Source organism: Mya arenaria, chromosome 12 (genome assembly GCF_026914265.1).
Source record: "Mya arenaria isolate MELC-2E11 chromosome 12, ASM2691426v1".
Lineage (NCBI taxonomy): Eukaryota > Metazoa > Mollusca > Bivalvia > Myida > Myidae > Mya > Mya arenaria.
In genome coordinates, this window is record NC_069133.1 from 21,755,343 (window position 1) to 21,771,458 (window position 16,116).

Here is a 16,116-nt window from a genome sequence, read left to right on the forward strand (position 1 = left end):
TGGCAAAATGTTTGTTGACCACAGGTTTACACATTAAAGGTTTAAATGTGGCCAACTGCCTATGGCCGCCTTATGTCACACTAAAATTAATGAGCCTGCATGGGAGGGATTAACTTCCTATGTAAAAGTGATTTGGAGCTACTTTAAAATATGATGACAAGCAGGATATTAAAGAAATTAATAGGTGTACCATGTCCTTTGTATTCTTTCTTTCATGAAGCAAAAAAACAAAAACTGGAAATGCGTCCATAGGACATGGATGCCCCCATATGCCGCGTTGTCACAAAAACAAAGCCCATTACTACATGTATGTCCATTCTCAAAATGTTCATCAAAATTATGAGTTTCACAACTTAAAGTGACACTCTTATTCAAAATCAATCACACATGTATAACAAACATAAATATTGACTGATAAACCTTTAACTACTTACTCAATATAAATGCATTCATGGAAAATATTAAATACTGATAACAAGATTTTAACAAAGTATTTAATAGCTGAAAACGCACAAATATTAAATGATTGGTGAATGCTAAAAGATTTACTGTGATCTTCTATAGTCTCATAAGGTAGAAATACTGTGTTTTATGGACATTTCTTTCAAATAAAACACAGTATTCTTCATAAAAAGCATTGTTTTTGACATTTATTAATCCTTTTTGGAATATTAAAACTAATGGTATTAATTGTGATAAATCTTATTTGGGAGTAAGAGTGCATCTTTAAAAACATCAAATACCTTCCTGAAAGATCTCATGAGTGTCTGAGTTATAATTTAGAAATAATGAGGGACACCAATTTGATTGGACCAAAAAATAGACGCTTATTCAAGGGGCATTAGTCTTGATATACTATGTGCAGTGGCAAACAAAACCACAGGTGCACAATTTCATCATCCCATTAACATTCCCCTTAGATTTCATGACTCTAGGTTAAATAGTTTTGGAGTTTTGAGTGTCAAAGTACAAAAACGCCATTTTTTGCTAACTCAAGGGCAATTACTCTAGTTTTACTAAGTGCAGCAAGAAACGAAAACCCAGGTGCAAAACTTCATCACCCAATTAACAGTTCCCTAAGGTTTTATCACTGTGGATAATATTGTTATGGAGTTTTGAGTGTCACAGGTACAGAAATGCCAATTTTTGCTAACTCAAGGGCAATAACTCTAAGTTTACTAAGTGCAACGGGTAACAATACCCCAGGTGCACAACTTTATCACCCCATTAACATTCCCTTATGGTTTCATGACTGTAGGTTAATAGTTTATAGTTTTGAGCAACACATACAAAAATATTTTTCTTCTTTTTTTTAAATATTTTAAATATTTTATTTTTTTCTTCTTTTTTTATATCAAAACGGTAGGGTTGGCGCCTAGTTTGTAGGTAGGGTTGGTTGATCCAAACTAGAAGTATTTTTTTCAAAACTAACTGAACAGTAAGGTGTTTTTTTTGTATTAGTAATGACTGTAGTATGAGACAAGCTCAGCCAAATTATTAGCCATAAACCAGACTAATTGATACCAAAACGTGAATGTCAGTCACCTGTCAAGAATTTCACAAAACCTCACTTTCCTTGCTAATCAATCTATCAGGGAACATATTTCTATCAAACACATAAGATCTACTTTCATAAATAGGCAAAAAATTGTAACCAAGTATAACATAATGACAGGCACTTGATCAAATTCTCACCCACTCATGTTTGTTTGTTTACCTGTAATGAAATACGCAAGAAAGAATGCCACATGAAATACAGTATCATTTACTTCTTTACTTTCTCTAAATATATAAACAAACAAGAGGCCCAAAAAGGCCTATGCTCTACTGGCATGGCTCGAGCCGAGGTCATTTGCATTGTCGCACTTGGCTACAAATAGACTTCGCTCATGTAGACTTGGCTAAAAATAGACTTAGCTAAAAATAGCATTTTTTTATACTTTCAAGACCCATATTCCAGGCATGCATGGGCAGATATGGCTGGTTTTCAAAAGGAACCGAGTTCTAATGGATATCTAGATACTGTACAAGTTTCATCGAGATACAATCAAAACTGAAGACTGTATCGTGTTCACAAGCAATTGTTTACAGACACACGGACGCACATACTATGTACACAATACCATCGCATAAGCTCTTCTGCTTCGCTTAAAACACATACAAAAACATATTCTCATGAAATATAATACTTCCTTTTTTCCTCTTTATTATTTTTTTTGATGCGAAAAACTGTTTTTTAAATTTTAATGTATCTTTATATTTAACATATTTTACTTTAATGATAAAAACAAAAAACAAACATATGGTGTGTATACATACAGTTAACAAATACTAGCCTTAATATAAATGGGGTTTTCAATTTTTCAACTACTTGACCAAAAATTCCTGAGTTAAAATAACACAAAAATATCCCTAATATTTTTTTTACCTGTACACAAATATTATGCTTTTTTGTTTTAATAATTAAAGTCAAATGACTTAAGCAGATTAATGCATTTAAATTGAAAAAAATATATAATAAAGTTGATCAATTATCAGGTCCTTTCGCTTTCTTCACCAATTTAAATGATACATAAGGGCAGTCTCAGCCGTTTTCAGGTGGCAGATTTGTGAAAAGATTTGTGAAAGTGTTTTAAGAAACTATACTCTCAATTAAACTATGGTGAAAGACCGAAGGGGCTCTGTAAGCGGCGTAGACTGTGCTATGTTTCATTTAAAATGGTGAAGAAATAGTAGAATTATCTTTGTTTAAAGTTTTCTTTCAAAGCAAAATTTTGCCTTTTGACGTAGCATTTATGACTCAATTTATCATGTGGTATACACACACTGTATATTGTGTCCATTTAATGCTTATTTTAGCAAATTTACACAATCACATGACCACGAGGAAGGAAATGTCATCACCTCATGATACAAAAGGTCACATGTGGTTCCAAACTGACCCTAGCCTTTGACCATTAAACTGACCACAGGCCTTTCAAGTTGAAAGAATGAATAAAGAAAGAATAAGTCACTATATGTGTAGAAATGGTAATGAAGATAAGACAAGGCCAAATATTTTTAATAATGTATTTGGATAAGGTTACATCCTTTTCAAAAACAGGTAGGGTAGGTAGGCTTTTCTTTATATATTATGCTTAAATAAGAACATAATTGTCATCATTTGAGAGTGGTGTTACAGAATTCATCTGTATTTAAAGCTTTAAAGGTTTTTAACTTAGCATATTAAACGTACACTTTAAAAATATATATTAATTTTATTTATTTTTTGCATTTTTTTTAACAACTGACTATAAAAAACAGTAGATTGGCGCCTATTTTGAAGGTAGGGTCGAGTTACTAAGTGTGTTTTTAAGGCCCAAACCAAAATGAGTCAAAGTCATGTGTAGAATATAGCTTGAGATTTAAGTGTGTTGATATAAACAGAATGACAACTCTCAATTGATGAGCATTGCTTTATTAAGTTTAAAGTGATTCGCTTTAAAAATTTGTTATTAGGTTTCAAGCGATTCGCTTTTAGAATTTGTTATCATTTAATTATAAAATACATTTACTTTTTAATCTGAAGAATTCATCTACCCGATCATGTCTCTCTGATATGCAAACAGTCGGTGCACTTGGTGAAACTTGCAAAATACCTACATGTATGAAATTCCAACTATGAAAAAGTGTACATGTATATACATTAAAAGACATCTTTATTTCATCAAAAGATATTTTCATCTCTTCTAAAGACATTTTCATCTCATCTAAAGACATTTTCATCCCATTCATATAAATCCATCTAACCCAAAGACATTTTCATCTAATCCAAAGGCATTTGCATTACAGCCAAATACAATTCATCTCTACAAAAGACATTTTAATCTCATCCAAAGACATTTTCACCTATTCCAAAGACATTTTCATCTCATCTTAAGACATTTTCGTCTTAAAAAAAGACATTTTCATTTAATCCAAAGACATTTCATCTAAGCCAGATACATTTTCATCTCATCTAAAGACATTTTCATCTCATCTTAATCATCTCACTCAAAGACATTTTCATCTCACCCAAAGACATTTCCATCCCAGCCAAAGACATTTTCATCTCACACAAAGACATTTTCATCTCACCCAAAGACATTTTCATCTCATCCCAAGAGTTCCTTGTTCAATCCTTGTGGGCGCTGATCTCTGCCATCATGCCCAATTATCATTTCTTCAAAAACATCAATACTGTTAATATGCATACAGTACACTCAATGAGTTAGACCCACTTTCCTCGCTCACTCCGAGGGATAAAGTTGGTGATCGCGGGTTTCCTCCGAGGGTAAAACTGTTGCCCTCGCTAAAATTCCCCCGAGTTCCTCCGAGTGGCTGGATTACCGCCGAGTTTAATATGAACGATAGTGTTGTGAATTGTCCAATTATATGATCCCGCGGCGGAACTCCGAGTCTAATCAGATAAGCAAGAAATCATTCTTGTTTAGAAGTTATTTATTTTTATGCTTATGCATATTGTTAAGCGTAAAAGATTCTTACATGTACCAACGTTTGATTTGTATTTATGTCCGTAAACGCCAATTGAATATTGTCTTGAATTATAAACATTGAATCATTAAAGTATATCCACTAAGTTATTGCATCATAAAGCAGCCGACTATTTACACGATTCTGAACCATGACCTCTGACGTCAAGCGCGTGATCAATACAATGTAGAATATACTATTTATTATTGGTGGTTAAAAATATCTATGACGTTTCATGGGATTTTCCACAGAAAACAAGGCAAGAAGGCCTTCAAAACCATGCACTGTGAACTTGGAACGCGTGTTTGACCTCCTGATTTCCGAAAATGTGTAACATAGAATTTCTCGGAAGAAATATGTTTATCAGTCATCAGCAAAAACACATTTATAAGATGCATGTGCAACTAGTTAAATACGACTGCATTCTTGTGGTAAGCTAACTTAATGCAAACGGGCAGAGGAAAAAGAATAATAGCAATTTATTGGAGCCGTCGTAATCGGTTGAAAATTTTAATAAAACAAATATAACTTCAGCGTAGATTCTTATCTAGTGTCCACAGAGTTTCGCGGAGTTAACCCCTCCGAGGAACACTGAGTTCGTTATTCTTCAGTTGACTGATCACCCTCCGAGGGCCTTAAATTCAAACTCCGAGGAACGCGGACAGTCGATAAAATCATTTTGTTGTCCGCGATAGCAAAAATCCGCGGAGGGAAATGGAAAGTGGGTCTAACTCGTTGAGTGTACTGTACTTGCTGCTGGAGTAAATCTTGTCATATAAATGAGGTATTTATATATAATGCACCATTTTCAAATAAATTAATAATTATTATTTAAAATAATTGTATGTAGACTGAGAACTTTTTTGGTGAAAATAAACATTTTCAACAAATTATATTCACGTAATGTTCATTAAAATTGGTTAATTTTTTTTTTTTTTTTATTGCTTGTGAAGTTTTAAAGCCATTTTCAGGAATGTAATTTGTCTGCGGATTCGCGGTTTTCTTTTGTTTTATTTGGTTGCTTTCAGTTTTTTAAGTGAATATTCTAGTTTGCTTCAAATTTAAAGTCAGGAGAGCCCTAAAAAGAGCTTCTAAAAATCCATTTTTTTCTTCTACAGCAGTGCGCTTTTGGCCCCAAGAGCGCCCAATAAACCCATGGCCAAAAATATTTCAGCCCTCCAGCTGCCAGGTCAATCACATCCCTGATTTTTCAACTTAACAATGTCAGAGGTCTGCTTTAAATTCAGACAATACTGGACATTACATATTTGACATATCATAAATATTTACTTAATGTAACAATGAGATGGTAGTAATACATTTCTAATAGTTGTCCATCCACAACAGATAATAAATGACAAATAAATCTTAAACTGTCACCAATAAAATTTGACAATCAGTTTTAGGTCAGTGTCAGTCTTCAGTTAAAGTGAAGAATCATGTTCTTCTAAGATAAACAAACAATTTATGATCATTTGATGACCTTAAACTACTTTGTATTGGCCTATAACAAGGTAATTTCATGATAGAAAGTTCATATATGTCCTAAATAGTTTTCATGCACAAAAATAACAAGATCAGTTTTAATATATATAACAAATCAATTTAAAGCCAAACTCTCACAGACTGACCGTTGTGACATCTTTATTTTTATTTTTTTGTCTTGGAATGAGCCAATTTTTGCGCAAATGTCTGGAAACCATTGATAAAGTCTGCTGACAAAAGATCAGATCGCAGATTTCCTATTTATGTTTTGAAATTGATGTTTTATGGCTAAAAGCCTTACTATTGAAAAATGAGTTTTTCGGCAGTTTATCAATCAATTGAGATCTGTTCTATTGTGAGTTTTCATTGAAGGCATTGATGCCAAATTTAGCAGATTCTGAGACAAAAAAAAAGAAAAAAGTCAAAACTGTTAATCTGTGAGAGTTCAGCTGCTTAAATATATAAATATATATAAAACATAAACTGCATGGTGACAGATCAGCATAAAATTCAGAAAAAAAGTAATATATTTCCTTTGAATATTTTTTTACGCTTTTTGTCAATTAAGAAACCTTAAAAACTTTTCATAAGATTGGCATTAGATTGTCTACACCTACCACTTTCTCAAAAATACTCAGATGGAAACTTGTAAAAACTTGGGAGATAGTTGAAATTATTATTAGAAATGTATGTTTCATATAAAAAATACAAATTTTTGAAAATAATTAAATTGCAACTTTCTTATTCTAGCTTAATTCAAGGTTCTTGTACAACAAACAACTTCTACCCATCCATATTCTAGGTAATAAATATTATCATAAAATTTGAAATTATTGTTTCATACAATAAAGTCCCAATTTTTTAAAATCTTAAAATAGCAACTTACAGATTTTAACTTAACTCCAGCTTCTTGTTCAACATGTAATTTCCGAAATTCCAGGCCAGGCGCCACAAAACAAGATTACAACTGTATCATATTACAATCATTTGATGGAAAATTACAATAACAATGAACACCTGAGCTTAATATAAAGAAAATGTTCACTACCATCAAAGACTGTCATTAATACGGTTTAATCATTAATTCAGGCCAAATGACCAAAACAAACGAATGACAATCTACACACGTTTTTGACGGTCAAGTTTGACAAGAGTCAGGATCATAAAAGGACCGTCTACCTTAGGGGGGGAATGCGAAATCAATTAAGAAATCGAATGACACATTCGTGTATTTGGTCACTCACCCTGGTAACGGAGATTGTAATTGGTCCATGTAGATTTTTACAGCCACTTGATTCATTGCTTAGTATTACCACATTTCGCCAGGGCATGTCATCATGTCTTGGTATATACAAATTAATTAATCTCTCAATGTGACAGGTAAAAAATGTAATTACACAATAATATAAGTCAACGATTAAAGGCACATAGGATGCAATTTTGATGATATCAAATAGTGTTGTTTTTTTCACTTTAAAGGGAATGTTAGCCAGGCCCTTTGATAGGGTAAAAATAGCATCATGTAGGCAAAAAGGGGAATAATACTTATGCACCATGCAGTCAATTGTAACCACGGCCCCTCCAGGTCCTGGGAATAGCGGGGACTTTGACTTTCAGCCCAGCCAAGCCCGGCCCCACCCTGCGGGGACATACTGATGATAAAATCCCCGCCAAAAGCCCCCGCACCCCAGGGACCCTTAGTAAGGCACATTCCCCTCTAGATTTGGTGCGAACACATTCACCCGGCACTGCGGGGCCACAGAGAAGGTAAAAACACGGCCCATTTCCCCGGCTATCCCCTAACAACACTAAATATAAAAAAATGTCTGCAAATTTTGAAAAAATATATCAATGTGACATGTTGGGACATGAAATCAATTTTATGAAAATATATGAATATTTTTTTTTTTTTTCAAAGTTGTGCCAACAGCAGGGATAAAACCAGGGCCTTAAGGTCTGTAGGCATGGCCTATAACCACTATACCACAAAAACAGGTAACAGGTAACTGTAGAAAGTTTATGAAACACATAATTTTTCATTTTGGGAGAATTTGTTAACATTGGATCGAAAGTTGTTTACCTTCAAATATTTATCTTTATATTTTGTAGGCTACTTAAAAGTTATTTTGTTTCCTTATTAGTCCGAAGATTAATAGGAACTGTCCAAGAAGCCTAAAGCACCCTAAAATTCACTTCTTTATTCAAACATGTATAAAAAAATACACAGGTCAAATAGGTTATGTGCCTTTAATTAGTTTTTCAGCAAAGATGATATAAAAAAATGTTTTGGGTAAAGAATGTAATTTGGTGGATCTTTAGAACATTTTAAAGCAATTAATTCATTTAAATATCAGAATTAATTTAGTTTTGCAGCTAAGGTGATAAAAAAGTGTTGTGTTTTTAGTATGTAATTATTTGGGTTGATTTTTACAACATTTCAAAGAAAATGATTTGTTTTAACATCATAAAGTTTCATCTGAATATTTCTTTTTAAGTTGTGTTTTAAAACTAGGTCAGGTAATAAATAAAATGTGCATCTTCAAAATCAATGATTTAATAAATTTTGATATGGAATAAATTAAACTTTTAGATTTCCATGCTTAAATAAGTTGATTTTTACCATCTCTTCATGTTAAAAGTATTTATTTCTCAGTTTTGTAGTGAGAATTAATTAAATGATTTTTTTCTGATATATAAACAGCAACACGCCATTCAGTAATAAATGTAAAACAATATTTACTTCTACATTGGTATCATACATGGATTCCAAAATATTTCATCTCATGATAAGTTTGACCAAGTTTGATGAAAATTAGGTCGAAAATGTGTCTTCTGAAGTCATGAGTCTGTTAACAGGCAATATTTAGACAACGAACGATGATCAACTTGTACAATATAACAACCAATTAATTTAGGATAACTACTTATGAATAATATTATATTGTTTGTGTGCTCTTGATTTGCTAAGTATGTTGTTACTTTTAGTAAACTGTGACTTACAAGGCCAAACAAAAATAATATTGTGATTCTATTTACATGCCCATAAAAACAAAACTGGCTAGGTATGTCGGGAAAACATTAATTTGGTTTTATTTATTTCATTTTTAATTTTATTTATTTTATTTTTTGAAATATTTAAAAAAAAAATTGGGGGGGGGTATTTTATTGTATTAAATCATATTTTGTATTTGTCCAGTTATTTTTATACATATTTAACTATAATTTTCCCAAAACTCATTACAGTCTATCAGGAATTAAAAATAAGATCAGCCGGGTAACCTGAACCACAAAAATTTGGTTATTCCTAGCTAAATTTATGTTCTAATCCGTTTGACAAAGTTTCTCTAAATACACATTCATAAACATGTTTACATAGGCTTATTGGTACATTGACCAAAATTGCTTTTAAATGCCCCTAATACATACATTATTGTAAAGCATTTCGTAACATTATGCTAAATAAGCTCACAGCCTGTGAAATCTAATTATAAAGAAATGTTGAATAATGGAAATCATTTTCTTTTATGTTAAGTTTTATTTTAAATAATGTTTACAGCTTTAATTTGTGTATCATTTAATTCATGATGTAGTGTTTACGTTTAAATTAATCAGAAAAGTGTTTACGTATAAGATTAAATGCATTACTTATTTCAATAAATACATTGAAAATACAAACAAGATTTAAAACTGTGTTCGTATGGTATTATCAACTTAAATACATTTTAACCATTATCTAGTATCAAAATTGAAATATGTCAAAACCATTGACCTATTTTTCTTCCTGTTATCAATCAACCATATATGTATTAAAATATTGCAAAACACTAGTAGAAACACATGAGGAAGTTATATATAACAAATGTACATGCAGAACAAATTCTGTTCTTGAATAAATGGTAAATGCTGGTTTATACATGAATGAAGGAAATGCTATTTTGACGAAACGAAATGCTATTTCGATAAAATAATTTTTAATACAAATCGTATCTCAAAGAGCTTGCATTAATTTAAATCCTCAAATCAGCATCTGATTAAGTTTTTTGAAAATATTCTTAACTGTTAAATAATTAAATAATAAAAAGTGCAATAATAATCATGCATACACCTGACTTTTGGTCAACTTTGTCATACATATCTTATAAAATTGAAACCATACAGGAATATTTCATGAAAATCAGGTCACATTGAATACATTGTTTGTTTATCATCCCTATGACCCCAAGTTTAAGGTGTGGGTAGGTAACCTTAGAAGGTGTTCATGTTTTAATCTTTCTAACATAATGAAAACTTAAAAGAAAACAAGAAGCGCTGCAATACGACGAAACCAGGTTTTTGTTATGGGCAATCAGAAATTATAGCCAATTAATTTGTTGTATGAGCAAGTTCAATCTGCAGCTTCTTATAAGCTATATTCACACTAAGATTCATCACTATCCATCAATTCTAACTAGGTTGTTGGGCAGAAAAACATTTTTCTATTTTTAGGAACAGTGACCTTGACCCCACCTCCCAAGCTACCTCTTCACATAAGCTACCTTCGCTCTAAGTTTCATCAATATCTATCAATGCTAACTAAAGTTATTGGGCAGAAACCATTTTTCTATTTCAAGTAACAGTGACAATCCCAAGCTAGCTCTTCACATGCTACCTACACACCAAGTTTCATCAATATCTGTCAATCCTAACTAAAGTTATTGGGCGGAAACCATTTTTCTATTTTTAGTAATAGTGACCTTGACCTTAGCCCCTCCCCACCCAAAAGCAATTCCAAGCTAGCTCTTCACATAAGCTACCTACACACTAAGTTTCACCAATATCTATCAATGCTAACTTATGTAATTGGGCAGAAACCATTTTTCTATTTTTAGTAACAGGCGACCTTGACCTTAGCCCCCCCCCCTCAAAAGCAATCCCAAGCTAGCTCTGTACATAAGCTACCTACACACCAAGTTTCATCAATATCGGTCAATGCTAACTAAAGTTATTGGGCAGAAACCATTTTTCTATTTTAAGTAACAGTGACCTTGACCATTTTTCTATTTTAAGTAATAGTGACCTTGACCTTAGCCCCTCCCCACTCAAAAGCAATCCCAAGCTAGCTCTTCACATAAGCAACTTACACACCAAGTTTCATCAATATCGGTCAATGCTAACTAAAGTTATTGGGCAGAAACCATTTTTCTATTTCAAGTAACAGTGACCTTGACCTTAGCCCCTCCCCCCTCAATAGCAATCCCAAGCTAGTTTTCACATAAGCTACCTACACACCAACTTTCGTCAATATCTATCAATCCTAACTTAAGTTATTGGGCAGAAACCATTTTTCTATTTTTAGTAACAGGCGACCTTGACCTTAGCCCCACCCCCCTCAAAAGCAATCCCAAGCTAGCTCTTCACATAAGCTACCTACACACCAAGTTTCATCAATATCTATCAATGCTTACTAAAGTTATTGAACAGATACCAATGTTTGACGCCCGCCCGTCCGTCCGCCCGCCCAACGACAACCTTATTCTAATAACCCGGTTGAACATACATGTACTTTTAGTTGAACTTTCAAGATAAAATATACTCTTAAAGAATCATAATTATCAAATTTTTCAAAAAGCAGGACACGACCAATCGGGCTTGCTAGCCTCAGAAATAGCAAGACTGGACCCAGCAAGACTGGACCATCTATCAACTAGTGAATGTCATTTGGTCGGCCTTAATGTTGAACCCTGAAAAGCCATGATGCATTAACATTTCACAGACTTGCTTGATATGCACACAGCCTTACCTGAAAGTCAAAGAAGCGACTGTATCTTCGATAGATGATGTTTGTTGACTCGTCAGACCATGTAACATGAATAATGTAGACCTGTAATACAAAACTGACAATGTGCATAAACAAAGCATAATGTTAATGTGTAATTCAAGAGAAATTCTAAGACTTTAGTCATTATAGTAAACTATTGGAACCAGGATGTAAACAGAAAATCTGTGGTCGAAATTAGCAGAAGCCCGCAAGCACTGCGCTTGTAAGATACTTCCTTTGCTTGCTTAAGTTATGCATTTTATATGATTGTTGAAGGGGTTGTTGTAAAACGTTGATGCCAAGGATAGTGTAAAACATTGATGCCAAGGATAGTGTCAAACGTTGATGCCAAGGATAGTGTAAGGATTTGGACTTGTTTATTTAAAATGTATGAATACAAATATGAATACAATGTAGCACATGCAAATGTAAAATGGCGTCAAATGGTGTACTTGAGAGATATTAACATCAAACTTGTCATCAAGGGCTTTCCATAGACCTGAGCTCCTGGGTTTTGTAGTATACAAATCTTAAATGACCCGAAAGATAAAAGATCAACTTCAAGTTTTAACACATAACAAAAACATTTTTCATAGCATATGATCTCAGTCTAAAACATCCTTGAAACAGGTAAAAGTGTAAGAAAAATCTTCAAATAAAACACAGAAAAAGATACATGTTTATAAATGTTTTGAAAACTATTTAAAGCATGATAGTTATGCACCTGGCATCTTATGATGATTGAAAAACATTACTTCCCTACAAAGACAATGAATCTACAAAAAAAGATCCTGACTCTTGTAAATCTGCTTTTGACTTCCTTAAAATCTGCCTTTGACTCTTAAAAATTTGCTTGTGACTCTTGAAAATCTGATTTAGACTCTTGAAAATCTGCCTTCGACTCTTAAAAATCTGATTTTGACACTTAAAAATCTGATTTTGACTCTTGAAAATTATATCTTAAGTGACATTAACTCTAGGGCTTCAGACCTGGTTCAAAGCTCTGCTGACAAGAGTGGAAGGCAAATTAATGAGATCTCTTATTTATAAATATTTCAGAATTATACCAATACAATAAATATGCTCTTAATTCTGTAATGTGTGACCAACATTATGTGGAAGTATGCTTTGAAAAACTAGCAATATTTGATACCAATGTCTCCCTGAATGTTGTTGCAGCATAATATATAAATCCCTTATATTATGTACAAGCTAATAATGCATCAAAGTGTGAGTTAAGAATTATAAAAAATTGCCTACTTATTACAAATGCCGAAGTATTAATTGGAAAAAAAAACGCTATTAAACTATTGAAATATCTTTTTTTACAGTTATTTGGACTGTGAGTAAAATGAATAAGAGCATATTGCACTCAGGATTGTTAAAGTCTTAAAGACTTAAAGACCAATGAAAGACTTGGTACCAACAAAGTTTCAAACTGAAACAAAATGTGTAATCAAACTTAAAATCAGTTGTCGGGTTAGCGCACTCTCTTCTCACCTAGGCGACCCGGGTTCGATTCCCGGCTTGAGCACATGTGAGATTGGTTTGTGGTCACCAAGGCGGACAAGTGGGTTTTCACCAGGTGCTCCAGTTTCCCCTACAACTCAAGACCACATTGCTGTTTCACAATTGTTGTAAAATAAATATGTTTAAACTAGACTTAATATATGTGAGACACCTAGTAAACAAAACACTAGAAATATCATTTCTCGTTTGAATCAACAACAGATCTAGTTCTGGCTTCCATAACTTTAATGTTGATATTTATTTTTTTGATGTTTACAACACATTAAAGTTATGGCGTAAGCCCCATAGTAAAGTCAACCAGAATCAATTGAGTGTGATGATGCAATGCAATCACATGACCATGATGATGTCGATGGGTTCTATTTATAGCATCGGATTCACATTGTTCATTTAGTTGAAAACAATTTCAGTAAGGCTGAAAATACCTTTTGATAGTATTTTTTTTTTATTTATTCCAAATTTGTTATTAGTTATTTACTAATTATTCGAAATAGAAAAAATAACAGCAAAATAAACACTACATTTGTGAGGTCAAATGTAGCTCACATGGGTATTTTCTGAAAATCTTGGTGTCACGTGATTAAGTTTGAACACAACTATGACCTAGTTAAGGAATGCTTGTAATAGGATTTATTAAAATGCTAAATCAACTTTCTTTAAAGCGTTTTTTGATTTTGAAAATGTGTTTATGAACTACATTTTACTTCATTTACCTGAGGATACAGTTATTTTGTCTGTACAATGCATACAAGTGAAATGACAGCGTGACATAAAAATGTCACGAATTCTGGTAGGGTTTGGATATGGCGTTCTCTTCAGCGAACACATCCAAAAAGGTATAACGTGTTCGCTGAAGTTCTTTAGCTACAACAGATCAACATATCTAATTAGTCTAAAATAATAGACGTGTTATACGGGATTCTTCCAATCCCTAACGTCTAAACGGGAATGTGCAAAAAACGGGGGTGTTTTAAAAATATTGAAATTGTTTGTAGTGAAGTATTTTATGGTTGAAATTGATCATAAAGAGTTATTTTCATATTTTACCTTGTAAGTGAAATGTTATTTTGCACTAAACAAGCATTTAATGCATTAAAACAAGTTGTTTACCTTTCCAATAAAACGAAAGTTGACTGACACAGACAACAATTATGTGAAGGGGAACAACTCGATACAATCGTAATAGCTCGGCCTCCTCCGACAAAGCTTCGAGACAGACCTCGTTATACAATCGTAACAACTCGGCCATGGCCGAAATGTTCCGAGCGCTTTAAAACTGTGCCCTAAAGCCTTGCAGGTGCCCTTCATGTATATATCGTTATGTTTTGACAGAATGAAATGAAGGAAAGCCGTCAAACTCATAATTATAAGTTGGATATTTATTTTTTTGTGTACGGAACTAATATAAAATAACATTATCTGGTAATATTTATTGTATTTATGATATTTTATAGACGCTATATGCTTTAACCCGGAATCCTGATCGGAACAACTACCCACTTTTGATACTTAACAATTTGTACGTGAAGGATTTGCCATATCAAAAATCTAAAAAAAATCCGTGAACGTACAATTATTTGGACTACATATCTAATATTTTTATAATCCATTAGATCTAACCTTCACACACTGAAAACTTGTCATCATTCAAAAGTGTTATGATATAACTTTCAAGAGATAATAAGTGTTCTATCATTCAACTGTTTTAAAATACTATTTTGTACTCATCCCTTTTAATCTTGGTAAACAATATCTCGTTCACTCAAAACAAACCAGAATTCCATTTCTGCCCAAAAAAATGGTGAAATTTTATCATAATATTCATTCACTTACATAGTGTTTGCTTGGAATTTTCCTTTTTTCCACGTCAACAACATCGATATCAATTATTGTCCGTCCCATTTTGAAGGAAATATGAAATAACAAAACTCGGGAAGATAGCAACTTTCACTTTTCATATCTACTTGATTATAATAAATTAAGAATCTGTTAAACCGGTTTGACATTAGATGGAGCCAGTGTGAGGTTAACATCCACTATTTGTTCTTTATGCGGTACCATAATCTTTACTTACTATTAATAGAGAAATTGACCAGACAGACTATATAAATTATTCATTGTCGTATACTAAGAGTGGAATGTTAACATTGGTATCTATGAATGCATACATTTTTCGCTACTAGGTGGAATTGGCGGATACATATACACAATCGGATCCAGGTGGAGTGCACCAAGCGCAGCCCCCTTAAAATCGTCCAAATTTATCTTTTTTATTCAATATAGGAGAAAAAAGAAATAAAACACGCTCAACTAGAAATTGTTAAAGTTTCCTTTGGGGAGCACCCCCAAACGACCCTGCCAACACTTTAAACCAAATAAAATTTTGTTCTGAAGGAGGGGCACAAGTCAAACGGTTACTCACCTTAGTTATGCCCCTCTCATGTCAAATCCTGGAGCCACCCCTAATATAGAACTTTAATTCAATGCAAAACGTGGAATTTTGGACACAATGAAACTACCACCTGGATGGACATGGTTGAGTATTACATCCAAAGACTCTCATATCTTTAACATCTTTCAACCAACCTTGCACCACTGAGGGACTAATAATAGCATGTTCACTATGTCAATGCATAATATGAATCACATCAGGTATCCCTTCACCACCTTTCTCTCACACCAGAGCGATGACGCTATGTGTAGATCAGATTTATCATTGTCAAGTGAATGAGAATGAAAGCCCTGGGCAACATAAAATAAATGTTATACAGGTATGTACTGATTTTTTGTTG

At 32.9% G+C, this 16,116-nt stretch overlaps 1 protein-coding gene across 1 annotated transcript in view; it reads right to left on the reverse strand.

The window, feature by feature from the left end:
- The window catches only part of LOC128211195 (SH3 and PX domain-containing protein 2A-like), a 52,925-nt gene extending 37,644 nt beyond the window's left edge, over positions 1-15,281 (reverse strand). Inside the window, exons 1-2 of the mRNA XM_052915670.1 lie at positions 15,158-15,281; positions 11,777-11,857 (exon numbers count right to left, since the gene is read on the reverse strand). Of these exons, the coding sequence (XP_052771630.1) occupies positions 11,777-11,857; positions 15,158-15,226 (150 nt within the window). The 5' untranslated portion in view covers positions 15,227-15,281. The remainder of the gene's footprint in view (positions 1-11,776; positions 11,858-15,157) is intronic.
- Positions 15,282-16,116: the final 835 nt, after the last annotated feature.